Source organism: Mugil cephalus, chromosome 16 (genome assembly GCF_022458985.1).
Source record: "Mugil cephalus isolate CIBA_MC_2020 chromosome 16, CIBA_Mcephalus_1.1, whole genome shotgun sequence".
Classification (NCBI taxonomy): Eukaryota; Metazoa; Chordata; class Actinopteri; order Mugiliformes; family Mugilidae; genus Mugil; species Mugil cephalus.
Window position 1 is genome coordinate 23,865,939 of NC_061785.1, and position 19,147 is coordinate 23,885,085.

General features: G+C 39.9%; 1 protein-coding gene across 8 annotated transcripts in view; it reads right to left on the reverse strand.

The window, feature by feature from the left end:
• The window catches only part of ryr2a (ryanodine receptor 2a (cardiac)), a 235,045-nt gene that overhangs the window by 114,886 nt on the left and 101,012 nt on the right, over positions 1-19,147 (reverse strand). For all 8 annotated transcript variants that reach the window (XM_047609639.1, XM_047609637.1, XM_047609638.1 and 5 more), the window contains exons 31-39: positions 9,918-10,063; positions 9,678-9,792; positions 9,416-9,579; positions 3,557-3,716; positions 2,973-3,059; positions 2,641-2,772; positions 1,390-1,484; positions 1,129-1,304; positions 168-826 (exon numbers count right to left, since the gene is read on the reverse strand). In XM_047609639.1, coding sequence (XP_047465595.1) covers positions 168-826; positions 1,129-1,304; positions 1,390-1,484; positions 2,641-2,772; positions 2,973-3,059; positions 3,557-3,716; positions 9,416-9,579; positions 9,678-9,792; positions 9,918-10,063 — 1,734 coding nt within the window. The remainder of the gene's footprint in view (positions 1-167; positions 827-1,128; positions 1,305-1,389; positions 1,485-2,640; positions 2,773-2,972; positions 3,060-3,556; positions 3,717-9,415; positions 9,580-9,677; positions 9,793-9,917; positions 10,064-19,147) is intronic.

Genomic DNA, 19,147 nt, shown 5'->3' on the forward strand with positions numbered 1-19,147 from the left:
GTCTTATGCATATTATTAAGCGATATGCTTTGAAATATCTGATGGCATGTGAAATGCTTTTACAAATCATATAACTCATTTGCATTTAAAATATGAGAAAAAAAAAATGTTAAACCACAGTAAATGTGGTTGACAAAAGCTATTAACGGAATCATAGTCATAGTTACCTGCAGTTTTACAGGCTCTGGCAGTTTCATCTGTAAGAGCCCTTCTTTAAGTATGTTTCTTCCTCCATCCTTTTCTCCACCCTCAGTCTCCACCTCCTTTGTCATCTCCAGTTCTTTGTGAATTTCCTCTTGCCCGTTTCGCAGTTCCAAGAAAACAGACGGTTCTATCAGTTGGAGAATGTTTTTTAGATCTCCATTCTGGAAAATCCCCATGATAAGCATGGTGTAAACGAGCTTGATGAGGGGGACAAAAAGACTCTCTGTGCTGCCTCCTATTGGATCCCGTACGTGCATGCTTCCTTCACGCACTGCTTCTGTCAGCATCTCGATGGTTTTAATTTTCAGTATATCTAAGGGAAATTCAGGACTGTACTGGAAACGTTCTCCAGAACCTGATCCATTGTTGCCACTGTTACGATAAGACTCTCTGGTCCCGCATACAAAATTTGGGCATGAGAATTGCATTCTGGGTCGGAGAGAAGTGCTGAGTCCAATTCCAGGCAAGCCATGTTTTTTCTTCTCATCTGGAAAAAGGGTGATACTCTTTGTTTCATCTGTCATGGGAACAATGTACTCATTGTTCATCATAAGGCGAGCTGTAGCATAGCTGCTTAAGTGGATGTCGATGAGGAGATCGTAGTAACCCGCTCGAAGCAGACCTGCAAGTTACAGGCAAAGACTGAAACATAACAGTATCACCAGAGACCTTGTCTCCTACAATTTATGTTCTTATTGTTGTGAATAATCCACTGTTGAGAATTATTATTATTGTTATTATTATTATCATATAATATTATAAGAAAAACCTGCGTGGAGGACAAAACTGTAAAGTCTGCCAGAATCAGATTGAATACTAGAAGTCAGTGTTGTCAACCAATGAAATAAAAAAACCACAGACACAGACATTGCCCCTGACTTACATCCGGGGGCAGAACAAAGTGAAATAACTATAGTGTGTTACCTGGCATATACTTATTCTCTATAGCTTGCAGAAGCTGTGCCTCATCAATGTGGGAGCAGAGGGCATGAGCTACCCGGTTGTTACCCAGCGCACAGATTGCAGAGTACAGTCTGAGGGTATGGTAGTGAAACTTTAATAGGTCCTTCTGCTCTGACAGCTCCAGGATATCCAATGACCTGGACAACATACAGAGAGGATCTACATGTGATATGAGAAAGGAAGGATGAAATGTGAATATGTGTGTGGCTGTGAATACTACACCTGTTCTCCTCTGGTATGTGTAGAGACATGAATTGCAGAGGTTCATTACACTGGACCAGCCAGCCATGTCGGTCATTCACTCTGGATATTGATACCTGGAAAAGTTTTAACTGTTAGACTTGTCCTGTCTTTTGTATGTTAATACTATGTATAACTTCATTCAATACAACATACTGTAAAGAGTTAACAGTAGGGGTGTAACGAGTCATCCATTTTATCGATGATTCGATTTATTTTCCTACAATCCAACTACATCGATCTGTGCTTGGGAAGTTGGCTGTCCGGACAACATACATCAATCTAATATCGATTTAAAAAGTAATCAATCAAATCAATCGATAATAGGAAATAATGCATTGGATTAAGCACGTCAGAGTGCTTAATCTACAACATTTACAAACTAGTTTTATAAACTGAAAACACCGTTATATAAATATGCGTTAGCTTCCAGCTAACATTAATGGCAAAATATATATATATATATATATATATAGCATATAGCATATATATAGCATATATATATGCTAATGCTAACATTCGCCCTCACATCTCCTTGCCTCTCCACCTCATCCCACCAGTGACACACAGTGACCTGAGCAAAAAGAAAACAACTAGATGAAACGTCGGATAATTTAACGTGCAGCGTCAGTCACCACCATCATGTGATATTGTCAACAGACCAGCATATAGTGAGAACGTCAGCGCACAAAAGAGGAGATAATAAACAGAAACAGACAAGTGGTGTTAAACTTCTGGGCCATAATAACCTCGTTCTTTATTGATAAACCGAGCACCATCCAGCGGATCGAGACACTTGAGGAAGTTTTAAAAGTGACTGTAACTGGTAGATTAAGAACCCCAAAGAGTAGATACTGAGCAAGATAGTTATCTGTTGGTGGCCCGCCCCGCCTAAATGAATGTAGAGAAAACACTGAGTAGGTATTTATTTCAGTCACACTGGTTTAATTTTATGCTAAAAAGTTACTGAATCAATTTCAAGTCACTGAATCGTTTTGGATCGTATCATTCTAAATGAACTAAAATCGTCCTTGAATCGTATCGGCAACCACGAATTGTGAATCGAATCGAATCGTTGTTAAAACAAATCATTACACCCCTAGTTAATAGCAAAATATTTTGTCATCAATCTATTCCCATACGCATCGTGTGTCTACATATTGGTCTGTTATATCCTATATACGTAACAGAAAAACACTACTTTGCAGCTATACAAAGAATAGAAATGAATACCTTGAGGAAGTGGTTGGGAACACGACTCCACAGCACAGGAGTGAGAAACTGGACATGAAGCCGAGGAGGACACTGGGGAACTGGGTTGTTCCTCTCACTCTTAAACAGACCAGCTGATAGAGGCATCACATTCTGTCAAGACACAGACATGTAAAACAGACGTACAGGCTTACATGACATAAAACAATACTCTTTATCTGAAAACCAAGTATTGCTCTTCAAAATATAACTGTGTGTGTGTGTGTGTGTGTGTGTGTGTGTGTGTGTGTGTGTGTGTGTGTGTGTGTGTGTGTGTGTGTGTGTGTGCGTGTGTGTGTGTGTATCCTTATTACCTTAATACACCCCAGTTCAAACTGGAAGATACTGGGACTGGTGGCCTTGGCAAAGACTGCTGGAAACAGCTTGGTACTGGGTTCCACCTGTGTGGATGAGAGTGCTTAGGGAATGACAAACCAGCCTTTTGGGCCTCTAAGCTTTTGAGTGGTCAGTGACTGCAAGCTGAGCAACTAGCATAACAAGGAAATGTAGCTAAACTTGCTCTGCTAAGTGTAATTAGGGCACAGATTTAACAACCTGACATCAAAGAATTAAAAGCTAGAAAGGTAGATTGTGTCATTTCACATTGCCAGATAAGGCCAAAAAGTTGCACTTCACCACACAAACAAGACTACAGCTAATGGCCAACTAGCAAGCCATCTGTGTCTGCAAGGAATACATACTGTGTAAACAGAGCCGGTGCCAAAAAATAAAATAAAATAAAATAAATAAATAAAAATCTGAAGAAATTGGTCTTATTTTACTTAGCAATGTAAAATGAAATACCAATACCATATAGCATGCTAAAATTTTCAGGAATGAATAAGGGACAAGAACCAAAAAACATTCAAAAACCAAGGACATCCAATCAATTATTTACCTGGTAGTATGTGCTGAGTTCTTTGCCATTGGCTGTGAAGGTCAACAAACCATTTGTTGTGTCAACCAAACAGCCAATCTCTAAGCCGTTGTTGTTCCTTCCTTGACCAGGACTGCTGCTCTCCCCAGCCCACACCATGTAACAGTTGCTGCGTTTAATACTGCAAGATAATGTGCAAAGATCATTGCATCTACATCACAATGGGATAAAAATGTAAAAGCATGAAACACATGGTTCCACATTAAGGTAGTCATATAAAATAAATAATCCTTTAGTTATCCCACAATTTCCAACCAACAAGCAGTTGGTAGGCAGATGGTTTTTACACCAAGGAATCAGTAGCTCACAAACATCTAGGGTTTGGGGTGTAACTGGTTTTCATGCCTTTTGGGATGATTTACACATGAATGCTTTCGCTTCAAGAGTAATTAAAATAAAGGTTGTACTTTTCACAATGTTAAACTCAGGATGAGGGAGAAACATGAAATCAAACACTTTCAATGAAACATCATGTTGGCATTAAAACACAGAAACATTCATTAATTTCTGTGAGTTTCCTCAATATCCTCATTCATACAATTAAATAATAATAGTAAGTACCGCTAACTAATGTCAAGAAGCTAGAAAGGTAGATTATATTCGGTTTGCCAACCAGTCGTGCTTTGTAGAATATAGACGTATTAAAACACTATACCAGTATTACTTGTTAAAATTACATTCCAAAGACATTTCCTCAACTAGCCTCTGGATGGCAATATGGGTCCATGGTAGAGACTTATGATTAAATACTCAAGGGCTAACTTTATCAAATTTTGAGTTAGTAAAACAAACAAAACAGGTTTTTGACACAAATCATGATAGATTAAGCTTTGTAATTTTGGTTACAAGTGTACATTTCATAGTTTGTAGTTCTAGTCAGAAAGAGATTTTGCAGTTCTTAATTTATTTATGATCACCGAGAAGTTTGGTCATCCTCATCTGTGGTGCCTGTTGGTGGATTACACATAAATGGGGGAAAAGTTTTAAATCCTTGTTCGTTGGCATGGGAATGTGCATAAAAACTTGTTTTATGGCTTTGTTTTATGGTCTCAGAAATTTGCAAAGGAAACAACAACAGTCCTGTCCATTATGGACTGTCCGGTGAAGTGACCCCTCCTCGTGCCTCAGGGGAGAAATAAAATGTTCTCCTACAACACCTAACCTAGTTCTCTGGGATGAAATAAATAGAGTGGTTGCGTGATGGGGCTAACAGTCTCAGGTGAGAGAGCTTTATGGCTGAATCTGTCAGGCTTAGGTGACTCTCAGAAGGTCGAGTTCATGGATGCGCCCTGTGACCTCATCAAGGGTCTCTTTGCCTTGGCTTAACCCTAACCCTATTACCCCATTGTCATCTTTCCTGCAAGTTGAAAAACTGTCTGTCAGTGGAGAGATCCAACAGCTCCCCCTGGGGATAGATGCTCTGGCCCATCTGTGGCCAAATGTCCAGCTTTACTCTTTCCTACCTATCAGCACTCTAACCAGAGTGAGAGAGCAGAGTCTGTCACTGATTTAGATAGTTCCTCGTTGGCCGTGGCAGAGATACTTCAGATTGTGGTGGCCGACCCTTGGCCTCTCCTCATTCACAGAGATCTACTATCCTAAGCACGAGGGGAGATCTACCATCCACACCCAGACCACATGGCTCTCTGGGACTGGCCTGTGAAAGGTGGAATTTGTAGTCTGCCCCCAAAACTTATTGAGACCATTCAGAACCTCTTCCACCCATTCTCTTTACAGTAGTATGTGGCGGACTTTTGAAGAGGGGTGCAATGATAAATACTATGTTGCTTTTCAGTGTTCAGTGATGGATGTACTGTGTTTCCTGCAGGAGTTGATAGTTAAAGGGAAAGCCTTTTCCACGATTATGATCTACTTAGCAGCAATTTCAGCTTGCTGTGGTGCTTTGGCCAGCACCCTATCATTTGTCGTTTCATGATTCGTACTAACTGTAAGCTTCCAGTTTCCAGGTCCCTGGTCCTGTTATGGGACTTATCAGTGGTTTTGGATACTCTTTCTCACCACCAGTTTGAGATTTCTCTCAATTAAGACTACATTGCTTTTGGCATTGACCACAGCTAAGCAGGTAGGTGACAGACTCTTTCTATGCATCCTTGATGTTTGTAACTGGCTGCTGGCCTCACAAAGGTGTGCTTGCAACCCAATCCAATGTTTGTACCTAAGGTGTACCTAAGCTCTTGGCATTTCACCCTCCCTCATTCTCCTCAGACAAGGACAAGTACCTTCTCAAATTGTGCACAGTGTGGGCACTGTACATGGAGAGGATGGCTGAATTCAGAAGGACTGATCAGTTATTTGTTTCCTGGGCTGCTTCTGATAGGGGCACTGGTCTGTGGAAGACATATGTGTGGCTTCGGCTATCCAAGCATGACCTCACCGTGGGCCAGTTCAGAGGTTTGACCGGTCCACCCTTCAGGTCATCAACAAACTGCAATGTTATCTGCAATGTACGTGATCACGTATGAGGGAGGAAAAAACAGGCACACAGCTCTCACAGTGGTGGGAGGTCCGACTTGAGACTTTTACCGTTGTGGAAGCGCACCAAAGGCGAGTTGATCCTCCAGGATAGGTCTCCATACACCATAGAATTTCTGTAAGTTGCCTGATATCTCGTATCTCAGTTTTTCAGTGTGGAGGATTCCTACCAGCTCCCTCAGCCAGGCTTCAGTTTTAGGTGGTGAGTCAGATTTCCACACTTTCAAAATGCATCTCTTTGCTATGACCGTACCATAATCCATCACCGTACTAACATTTCGACCCATGTTGTCCAAAGTGTTAGAGATGCCAAGTATAGCGGTTTCAGGGTCAGGGTCCAGGTTTACTTGAATTGCATAGGAATACCATCTGAAATCGAATACCAAAAATTCTGAATCTCACGGCACAGCCAAAATTGATTGAAAAGTGTGCTATCTGATTTCTTGCACCTATCACATAGGGGGGAAGTTTGGGGAAAGATTTTATGCAGCTTGTAAATACCTGAAGTTTGATTTTGGCAGGTTATTTTTTTTCTTTTTGTAATAATTCAAATGAACATAGGTGTTTAATAACATAGAGATATTTTATGGACCCTATTCCTTTCCTACTCCATTCCTTAAAAAACTGCATATTTGAATGGAGAAAGGCACGGTTATGCCATGTAGAGTGCACTGATGTCTTTGGAAGATCACAAAATTTTCTGATCTGCATACAAATTTTTTCGAGCATTATGTCTCCCAGACAAAATGACTCCATCAGTCTAAAATCACAGAGTCAGTCATTTTGAAGAAGGACATTGGGATAAAAATTGGGATGTTTTGAAACAAATAAAGTAATCTTGGCCATTTTAATTGTATTTATGCAGAGAGTTTAACACCTAGGTATTTAACACTGTTTTTTTGAAATGTTAAACTGAGATGAGGGCAAGAATGTGGGGCCTAAATCAGCTGTGAATGGCAGAAAGTCACTTTTTTGCCAGTTCATGGTGTATCCCAAAACCGTTTCAAGCTCATTTATCAGATCAAGCAAAAACTGGACAGATGGTTCGGGGACTGTCAAAAAAATAGCAATATCATGTGCATAGAGTGATATTTTGTGACTAATACCATCAATAATGATAGGTTTAATGAGCTTATTTTCCCTTAAACTTATTGGCAGTGGCTCAATGGCTAGCGTGAAGAGTAATGGTGAGAGGGGAGACCCCTGACAAGTGCCCCTCTCAAGCGGAGTGGGATGTGATTTGTTTTGATTAGTGACAATAGAAGCAGTTGGATTAAGGTAAGCCATCTGTACCCATGAGGCAAAAGTGTCTCCCAGACCAAATGACTCCATCAGTCTAAACAGGTACCCCTACTCCACCTGGTCAAATGCCTTTTCGGTGTCTAAAAGTAAAATGGCCTGTTTTGAACTTGTAGCAAATTTGTAATACATGATATTTATGAGGAGAAGGTCCGGGTTCGAGTCCAGCTCCGGCCTTTCTGGGTGGGGTTTGCATGTTCTCCCTGTGTTCGTGTGGGTTATCTCCGGGTACTCCGGTTTTCTCCCAACTCCAAAGACATGCTCGTTAAGCTAATTGGTGACTCTAAATTGACCCTAGGTGTGATCGTGAGTGTGAATGGTTGTATGTCTCAGTGTTAGCCCTGCGATAGGCTGGTGACCTTTCCAGGGTGTATCCCGCCTCTTGCCCAATGCCAGCTGGGATAGGCTCCAGCAACCCCCGCACCTGACCCTATTGCAGGATTAAGCGGTACGGAAGATGAGATGAGATGATATTTATTAGTCATCTTGTATAAGAAAAAGAAATCTGTTTGGAATAAACCCTGTATGGTCTCTATGAATAAGGGATTCAATATACTGGTTTAGTCTGTTGGCTAATATTTTAGTAAAAATCACTTAAGCATAGAAATTGGACGGTAAGAGGCAGGGTTTGTGTCATCTCTATCTGGTTGAAGTACGAGAGCAATGTCCGCATTATAAAATGTTGGTGGTAGTTTTCCTATCTCAGTGGAGTGGGACAGAATCCTGAGCAGAAGTGGAGATATCCACTTCATTTATAGTTACTGTCGCATTCAAAGCCTCCCGTGAGGCGTCATCTAGTTTAGGAAGGGAAACATTCTTATGCCAAGAATCCACATCACCTTTTGCTTTTGACTTGTATAATTCTTGATAAAACTCCACAAAACACTTATTGGTTTTGGGTGGGTGAGTATATCTCCATCACCAGATCTAATTCTAAGTATAGCCCTACTATTTTGGTGCCCCCTAAGTTGATGGGCTAGTAGCGTGTGTGGCTTGAGTCCTAGTTCAAAATAACGTGTCCAGAGACGGGACAGTTGATCGCTGACTTGTTTTGTTAAGAATGTATTGTACTCATATTTAAGATTAATAATTTCCTGCAGTGTTTGATTATTGTTACCTTGTTTATATTGTGTCTCCAATTGAGATAACTTGCTATTTCAACCAATCTTGAGTTTCTTGATTTTGACCCCTCATGACAACTTTAAACGATTCCCACAAGTTTGAGTCTGAAGTATCAGAGGTGTCATTTGGTTTGTCAATTTTACCTGAGTAGTATTTACAGGAATCTGCATCATTAATTAAATAAGGAGGGAGCCTCCAATTTGTTCCCCGTTTTTGTTGGTTAAAGTCTAAGTTAACACTAACTGGAGCGTGATCTGAGATGACAATGTTATGACATTTGGTGTCCAACACATTTGATAGGCGTTTAGAGTCTAATAGAAAAAACAATTTGTGCATAAGAGTTATGCAAATTGGGAAAAAAAGGAATACTCTCTATCTGTTGGGTGTTACAATCGCCAAATGTCTATATTGTTGGTTGAGGATACTGGGTTGTTTAAAGTGACTGATGCATTTGAAGGACTTGATTGTTTCTTTGAAGATCTGTTCAGATGCCAGTCTAAAATCGCAAAAAGTCTCCAGCGATAATCAAATTTGTATATGAGAGATCTGGCAGTTTATCAAATATTTTACGGAAGAAACCTGCATTGTCGACATTTGGACCATAGATATTAACCAGAGTGACATGTATAGAGTAAAGCTGTCCAGTTACAATTAGAAATTTTCCACTGTCTCCACTGATCGTTTTTTACATGTTGAAAAGGTATATTCTTTTTAATTATAATGGCTTTCCCTCATGCCTTGCTAGAAAGTGCCCAGCCCAGTTGCACCTTAAACGAGGCTGCTCAGACAGTCTAATATGAGTTTCCTGTAAACACAAAGTTGACAAAAACTCATAATGCAAAACAAAAATCTTCATTTAATGTGCTCCCTTGTCAGTATATAAGGATGTACCACAATATAACAAACCTTTCATGAACTTTGCCCTTCTCATCTCCCAGCGTAACAGTGACAGTTTGGACCTTGTGCAGCTCAAACCCTGGGTCATATTGATGGAAGTCTGAGGTTACCCAGCCTACCCAAACACTGCTGGGGTCCTGACCAGGGAAGATCCGCACTGAGTAGTAGTTATGCTGCACAGACAAAGCAAGAGAGCGGTACTAGGTAACTTTAGTGGAGAACTACTCCCTAGCATGGAAGATTTTGTGAATTTCAATTTGTACTGTCTTACAGTAGGAACTTGCATGAGGAATTCATAATCATCTCTGTCTTCGGCCATCACCTCCTCTGACAGGCAAGCAGATGAGGGAGAGATGTTGTCTTGCTTGTTTTTCTTCAATGTAAACCTGACAGATCACATGGTTAAATAGTTGGTTTCCATTTAATAATACACACGTGGTCAAAATCATCAATTACTTGTGTGCAAAACTGGAAAAAATATCACTCATGATAAGATAGATAGAAAGGTTACCGTTGTTTGAGCTTGGATGTTTTCTCCTGCGTATAGTCTTTGTGGTTGTTGAATTCATCTCTGTCAGGTCTGTTGGGACCATTGTGACTGTGTGATGACTTCATCAGGACCTCAAATTCTGAACCAGTTTCAAAGTCCTCCAGTTCCTAAAAGAACATGACAGCAGCATTACTATAATAAAACATTTGTTTCATACATACAGCCAGAGGATTAAAGTAAAACAACAAAAAAGCAGAAAATCAAACACAATAGAAATTATACAGCCTCACAGAAGCAGGAAGGAAGCACTTGCGGTCCTTCCAGGTGACTACCTCATGAAACTCATTAAGAAATGCCAAAAGTGTGCAAAGCTGTCATGATAATAAAGGGTGACTACCAGGGTCAACTGGTATAAATGGGCTAGCAGGGCTAAGCCCTCCCAAGCTTGCACAAAAAAAGATGACAAAATTATTTTTTAAATAACCTATAACGAATTGTTTTAAGTTTTGGTGAAGCCAAGGGCAGCAACAGCACCAATAAGTCAAAAGAAAAACAACATCTCTAAATGGGCTGATTTTTTAGAGCCCCAGTGCATGCATTCCATTTTCATTCATTTACTTCTTGTAAGTAATTGACAGGTGTTATGTCACGCCCTCATCATTCACTGATCATTTGGGCTGCTGGTCATTCATTGGTCAAAAGTGCAGAAGGGGAGGAGGGAGAAGAAGTTCAGTTATGGTGACCGTTGGCATGAAGAGGTGGAATACTTGATTTTTAATCAATCTAATCTCCCTTTTCTTCAATGTTTTTTGAGGAAAAGTCGTGAGTTAAGATACTGGAATCACATCAAAATGACTGACTAACGGCAAGTGTAGCCAAAAATTCACTTTTCTGTTTTCCGTGTCTGCTTTTTGGAGGAGATAAGGTGGACGATGGACACAACAATGAATTGTGGATTTTAAACATTTGTTGGACGTAATTAGAAAATGCAGCGCATTGTTGGCATTAGAGATAAAATTCATAGCATCCTTCCAGCTGTTGAAGATGTAAGTACAGTCACATTCCCACCCTTCCTGACAAAACCTGATCCATGTTAATATCCAAGAAAAAAACCCACAGTCCACTTGTCCACCTGCTATCCTTAATATGTCTTTTATCATTAACGATGATTTTAGATAACGACATAGATTCTGTCTTTTTAACTGATGCACAGATGCACCAGCCGTTCTTACTGAGGCTTCCCTGCCAAATTTAATTTTTTTATTCTCTAACAGCATCTTATGGATTCTTTGAGTTTGAACTTTTAAATAACTTAAATTGCTCTCTCCATACAGGTGTCTTCCCCACTACCTTCAAAACAGTAGTGGTGAAAGCCTCCTCTAAAGAAGAGCAATGTGGATCCTGAAATTTTTAATAACTATAGACTGGTATCCAACTAACCATTTTTAACCATTTTTATCCAATAAATGATTTTTTAAAGGAAAGAATATTTTAGAACAATGTCATTCTGGTTTTAGGATGAAACCCAGTACTGAGACGGCCCTCTTGAAGATTGTTAATGATCTCAAGTGTAACATGGACTCAGAAACCTTCGGTCCTGGTGCAACTGGATCTAAGCCAGACCTGGGCATTTTACGGCCCGCGGGCCACATACGGCCCTTTGCGCATTCCTGTCTGGCCCGCGGTATGTCAGTCATACGCACAAATGAACAAGTATTCATACTTTATACGTCATGGCACTGTTAGTTCGTTAATTCTTCAAAAAGTAAGATTGAAACAGCTTCTTGCCATCTATCGCTGGCATCATTCAAAGCGGCCGATTTTGAATTACCGTAAGTCACAGTGGTTTGCGCTATTGATAATATTCATTGTGACTGAACACTAGTTAGTTGTGCTTTTGCCTGGAAGACCTTTGTGACATCTCAAGGGTATAACTAACTTTGTTTTTACCAACAAATTCCTCCAAACAACTCTCTCTCGCTGGGGCTCCGTGATCGTTGCTCCCCAACCTGCGGCCGACAGCAGCGGTGCGTCATCATCACCGTAATGGCAGCGTTTTTTCTAGAAAGCGCAACTGTCCATCAGGGAGTTACGGTAATTCAAATACAGCAAGCTTCTCTTTGTGGGCAGACAGACATTCAGGTCTTAAACATTTATTGAGCTTTATTGAGATACAGAAAATAATTCATGTAGCTACAGGTCCCTCCTTGGTCCACTGACGTTTTCCAAAGAGGACAAATTTTCCAACATTCCAATGCGTTTTATCCAAAACTACAGATCGATTGTGTTTCATTTTCCTCTTCAACCTACAGCAAAACTCATAAATTTAAATAAATATTTACAGAATATTCTTATGTTTCTGATTACCAGTAGCAGCTTATCAACATATATAATTTACTGCTTTTTACAATGGGAGAAAATTAATATTGAGCAGAATTACGTTCAAGTTATCATTTGTTTTGGCCCTCCAACAGAGTTCAGATTTTTCATGTGGGCCCTGTAGAAATTAATTGCCCAGCCCTGATCTAAGCGCTGCTTTTGACACAGTAGATCACCACATTATGCTAAAGAGACTCAGAAAGTTGTTGGGCCTCTCTGGTACTGTTCTTAACAGTTTTATTCCTATTTCTCAGATTGTTGTTTCTTTGTAAGTTTGGATACATGTTCCTTAACAACCCGTGAAATCAAGTGTGGGGTTCCCCAAGGTTCACTTTAAGGCCCAATACTTTTTAATCTTTTATATGCTCCCACTTTGGAACATCATCAGGAGGCACAGCATCAATTTACTATATAAACAGCTCTACATCACCGCGTCTCCTGATGACACGGGGCCAAATGATGCCCTGTTAGACTGTACTTTAGATATAAGTCATGGATGGCAGAGAACTTTTTACAGGTCAACCAGGACAAAACAAAAGTTTTAATCATTGGTCCTGAAGGCAAGAGAGAGAAACATTCACCAAAACTACAAGACTTTAAACCATCACAGTGGTTCACAATCTGGGCGTAATTTTCAACTCTGAGCATATTAGATTCACATATTAGATTCACATATTAGAAACACCACAAAAACCCGATTTTTTTCACCCATTTCTCTCTCTAGCCAGCATGCTTTTATTTCTAGTCGTATAGATTATTGTAATGTCCTGCTTTCTGGTCTCCCCAAAAAAAGTATTTCACAACTTCAACTACTCCAGAACTCTGCTGCACGTGTGCTGACGAGGACCAGAAAGCGGACTCACACCAGTTTTAGAATCACTGCATTGGCTCCCTGTGTATTTCAGGATTGATTTAAAGGTCAATTTATTAGCTTTTAAATGTCTTAACGGCCTTGGGCCTTCTTATCTGTCTGAGCTGCTTTAACCCTATCAACCCTCATGGACCCTGAGGTTCTCCAGTACTGTAATTTACCAACAATCTCCTCATGGCTTCAGACAATGGACTTGTCTCTGTTCTTGTCCTGCTAGATTACTTGATCACATTAGACTGGTTTGAATCACATCAGTCAGACAGATTCCAGCTTGTCCATGTAAACAATGATTCTTCTATGTATGCCAAAGTAAGCTATGGAGTTCCTCAGGATTCTGTGCTAGGACCAATATTATCCATAAAACCAGATGAAACTAAGCATGCTTGAAACTCCAAGCATGCTGTAGTATATTATCTTCTTGTTTTTCTCTTCTGTCCCTTTCCTGTGTTTGTGGGTTTGTGAAGTGTGTATAAAGTTCAAAGGTCAAAAGGTCATTTACCAGATGCCAGTTCGTAAAACGAACCAGGACATACGACCTAAAGTTTTGTTTGTGTAAGGGGGTTCTCGGGGATGACCATCCTATATAAGGTGACTGTGGGAGCTGAACGAGAGAGGGGATTCGACGATTGGCCAGAAGCTCTCTCAGATTCGGCAAGAGTTTGACATTGTTCTTTCTTGTAAATAAACCTTTTTAAATGCAAGATAAGACTTGTCAGCGGTGATCACTTCTTTCTTCAGCACATCAATATACAACAATGCCTTAAAGACATAAAGACTTGGATGACCTGTATTATCTAATCACCTGGGGCTTCATGTACAAATACTTGCATGGATTTCCTACTAAAATTGGGCATATGCTCAAAACCAGAAAATACTGCTCAACCAAAGATCGTGATGTCTTATGTACACATGAATCCAAGCACTTTTCCCTTGTGTCCCAATCAAGCGCACATGCTGGAACCCCACCCCTCTCTATCCACGCCCCCATGTTTAATGGTGGTTGGCAAACAACTAGGTGCATTAATGCCACCACCTGGACTGTGGTGTGAAGCAGGACAGTTTACAAATTTACATTAAATTCTTTTGTTTTTCTAAGCCTTTGTGCAGTCCATTAAAACAAGGTGATGTTATGGGTTTTCTTCCGGTGTTCTAATTGGGGTATGGGTGAGATTTGTGGTACATTGGAGGTGGGTTATGAATGGGTTCCATATTTCATCAAAAGCTGACATGTTGTTCTGTTTGCAGTTATATGTTCTACTGAAATGCATTCTGTCACTAAGTTGGTCCAGTGCGAGATATGGCAGGATGATTTGGATTTCCAGTTTTGAAATATTACTTTTTTAGCGATAGAGAAGTAAGTAGTGGGTTTCTGTGTTTAATGGGAATGTCAACTTGTGTGAAGTCACCCAACAAGCATCGGGGATAATGGGATTCTGCAGCCCAGGACAGAGGAAAGTTTTTCAGTGACTGACACCCAAAGTAAATGAACTGGTTGACAGGACCAAGTGGAGTGAAGAAAGTCATCTGTGCTGCCCAAAATGCATTGTGAACGTGTTAGTTAGTCCCACTTTAAACATTTCCCCCTGGGTGATGTGTGTTCTGTGAATAGTTTTATCCTGTATGAGTTGTAAGTTTGTGTTGGATTTTGAAGTTTGTGTTGCATTTTTATTAATTTTGAACCAGAAGTCAAGGTTTGGGGAGTGTAATGGAAGTTTCTGATTGTGAAATTAATTTAGTTTAGAGATTTTTTTTTTTTTTAGAATTAGTTATTTTTACATTTTTTCATAATTTCTTCACTTAGTGGATAGGGTTGTAATGTGTTGTTGATTATACTCATTTTAGATTTAATTACAGATTTTAGGTGGTAGTGGAGGAACTGGTCTCTCCCAACTCCATACTTCTGGATTAGTGTGTTGAATGATATAAACTGGTTGTTCTTAAAGAGGTGATGGAGGTGAGTGATTCCCTTTTGTTGCCATGCTGAAAAGTTAATGGGAGAGTTATATAGCTGGAGGTCTGGATTATGCCACATTGCAGTGTATCTACATGTGTTAGTGGTAATTTGGTGATTTTGTGAGTTTTCCACTAGGCTGTCAGAGTTGATGAAATTGTGATGCTGTTTTTGTAGTTGTCCAGTTTCTCAATTGATGGAGATGGTTTTGTTCTATCTCTAGCCATGAGTTGTTTGTAGTTGTCTTTTTGAGTCCACCGTGTGATTTTGTATTCTGTAATGTTGACAGTGAAAATTTTGCTTTTTTGCTTTTTCCAGTAAAACTGAGTAGTTAGTGTGTTTAGTGTGTGGAACCATTTATCAGTGGGTGTGATGGGGAGTAGTGAAAATAGATAAGTAATTTGAGGTAGGATTTTCGTTTTGATTGTTGCAATGCATCCCATGAGAGTAAGTGGTAAATCGCTCCAATGTTTGAAAAGATTTCCCATGTTTTTTAGCAGAGGGATATTATTGAGGTGATTCCATTTGTGGTTATTGCGGTTTTTGGTGAAGTGTACAGCATTCTTATCCAGTGAATGAACGACTCTCCAAAACCAAAGTTGTGGAGTGTGCTGAATAAAAAAGACTTTGTTAAATGCTTTTTCTGCGTCTAGTGATATGACCATGGCTTTATTTTGTTTAAGCTGTGATATGTTGATTAAGATGAAGAGCCTACAGATATTATCTGAAGGGTGTCGATTGAGGTGATTTGTTGTTTGGCATTTTGTTTAATGCTTTAGGTGTAATAGGTGCATCTAGAGAGTTAGCTAATTCTGCTGGGAGTGTTGGAAGGTCCAGTTTATTTAAAACGTGTCTATTTTTGATTGGCCATGTTCAAGATTTGAAGTGTAGAGATTGTTATAATGGACGATTGTTCCTGCTGCATTTATTATGGATGTAATTATTGCCTTTTCTTTTTTTGGTTGTAATACTAATAATAGCCAGATATTTACTTGATTTATTACTGTACTGAAAATTTTCATATTTAAGTTGTTGTAAAAGGAAATATTTTCCAGTTGTGTTTTGAGTTGGGTTAATTCCTAATTTGTTCACTGGGGTTATTGATAAGTTGCTGGGTTAGCTGTTTATTTCTTGTTTCTAGTGTCATTTCCTGTTCTTGTTGCTTTTTTTCTTGTATGATGAGTATGAAATAAATATTCCAGTTAAGACTGCTTTTCTAGAGTGATGGTGAAGTTTCTGAAGAATTGTTCATCTCCAGGAAGGATGCCTACTCTCTTTTGATCAGTGGGGTGAAATCTTGATCTTCGTAGAGTGAGGTGTTAAAGTTCCATCTTGTAGGAGACTTGATGTTGATGTGCAGTTTTGATAAAGAGACTGGTGTGTGATCTCTGATTTTGATGGGGTGGATTGTATTTTCTTGAATGTGTTGGGTAATTGATTTATGAGGAAAAAGTCAATCTTGAAAATGATAGTGAAGGGGGGAAAAGTGTGAATATTGTCTGCTGCCTATCCCAGCTGTCATCAGGTAAGAGGCGGGGTACATCTGTAGATACCTACTTACACAGCGGATGAAGTCTGCTTGAGGCGCGGCACATTTCCACGATCATTTTACTGTTTGTTACTGATCATTGTCACAGGTCTAACTATGCCTTGAGGAACAAGTTAAACCACACGTTTTGGCGTACGCACCCTTTGAAAGTGAGGGCACGCACATTTCCATGGTCATTTCACTCTTGTTACATCCGAATGTTGCCATAAAAAAGACAGCATGCAACGTTTTGAGCACACACACCCTTTGTGCACGAGGCACCTGGACTGCTTTCTTTCACCCCCCCCCCCCCCCGCAAAAAAATGCTGTAGCAAGAGCACTGACAAGAATGAGCAAGATAGATCATATTACTCCAGTTTTGGCTTCTCTTCATTGGCTCCCTTTAAAATCTAGAATTGAACTTTCAAAGTGCAGGACTACTTGTGGTTCCTAGAGATTCAAAAAGTAGAATGGGAGGCAGCGCCTTCAGCTATCAGACCGCCCCTCTGCTGTCATGGTTTCCTCAACTTGCCCAGTATTCATGGCCTGCAGTTATCCATTCCTACCTGGATGAACAATTTACATTCTGAGAAAAGCCGATCAAATCTAATAATGACATAAATGAGGAGCTAAGACGGTCATTGCTAACATCAACATGGATGTTAAAGTCACCTACTACAATGACTTTATCTGTTGTAAGCGCTAAATTACATAAAAACTCAGAGAAGTCAGCTAAAGAGTAAGGAGCAGGTGGATTTGTTTTTTGTGTTTTCCAGTCTAGATGAGTTATTATAGCTTTGCTTAGGTCTAGGATTAATACATAAATCAGAGTGGAAGATTGCTGCCACTCCTCCTCGGTCTGTGCTTCGAGGAATGTGATAGTTGCTATAATTGGGTGGCGTGGAGTCATTTAAACTGACATATTCATCATCCCGCAGGCCTTTCATTCAAACTAAATAGATCAATCTGATGATCAATTATCAGTCAGTCACTAAAAGAGATTTAGATGAGAGAGATCTGACATTTAAAACAACACATTTAATTTTATTTTTCTGTTGTACTAGTGAACTTGTATTGATTTGTGTAAGGTTCCTATGCATTACTTCTCTATCTTGTTTGATTTAAAAAAAAATGGGAGCAGACAGAACATCTGGGTTACATGCTGCCATTCCGACATACGGACTTCCCGACAAAGTTTCGCCTGCCATTCCGACACGGTTTTAGTTTCCATAGGGACATGTGCATACTTCCGAGTGTGTGTGTGTGTGTGTGTGTGTGTGTGTGTGTGTGTGTGTGTGTGTGTTCTTGTACAGCTATCTTTCTGAGAACCAGTTTAAGTTTCATACCATCAGACTGAGGAAATTTGTGTAAAGTGAGGACATTTGGGCCGGTCCTCACTTTTTTGGCCTCACTTTTTGGCTGTTTTGAAGGTTAAAACTCAGTTTTAGGGTAAAGGTTACAATTAGGTTAGGGTTAGGCAATTAGTTGAGATGGTTAGGGTTAGGGTAAGGGGCTAGGAAATGCATTATGCCAATGAGTGTCCTCACAAAGATGGCTATTAGGAGGTGCACTGAACGGGAAGCAGACCATCACGGTTTTCAATCAAACACTCCGATCACTATTTCAGTATAAATCTGATGTGTAATGTAATAGATTCATGGACCAGAGACGGACTGCAGCACACGCTGGGAAAATGCTCTGATTGACGGGAGTGAAACGCTACAGCGCAATGGAAACAGAGACCCAGGTCCGACAGAGCAGCGAGGAGAGCAGCACCTGAGGAAGATTCCTTATTTATGCTGTGGTGTGGTTAGGGAGGCTGATGAAGGGCAGAGGGCGGATGGGGGGGGGTGTGGCCCAGCACCCCTAGTTCCGACATCTATGGCTGTCTGTCATTAATGTCTGATCATAACCTAACAGTTTTAGAAAAGGACAGGGAGGAGATCGTTCGTCAATGGTGGTGATCGTAATGTTGTTATCTAATTTCCGACTTTTTGGCTAATAGAACAAGCATCACAGTTGTCAGTCTCTGCATGTTAATTGTAATAATTAATGTTGCATGAGATGCCAGCATTAAAAAATGGCAGCACTTTTAAAAATGGATAACATACCACCATTCCAACCTTAGGAGGCAAAAATTTTCGGAATGATGGGACGTTTGATTAAAGGTTTATGTGTTGCCATTCCGACAATTAGGTCCTAATGTGGGAATGGCATTATGTCAAATTGGCCGTTGCCACCCTAACATCTATGGAGCTACGCAAATTATTTTCTATATCTCAATAAATGTTTTATAGATAGCAAAAAGAATCAAGTAAAAGTATCACAAAGTATGCACATATTATCAAAGTCTGAGGGGAGACTGTGGTGCTATGGAAAAATCCTCCTTTGACATTTCCAAGTACTCGAGATATCTTCTATTCAGAAGATTCAACTTGACCTTTGAGCACCAAAATAAATCACTACTGGCAGTCCAAGTGAACTTCAGTGCCAAATTTGAAATAATTCTTTAAATGCAGCCA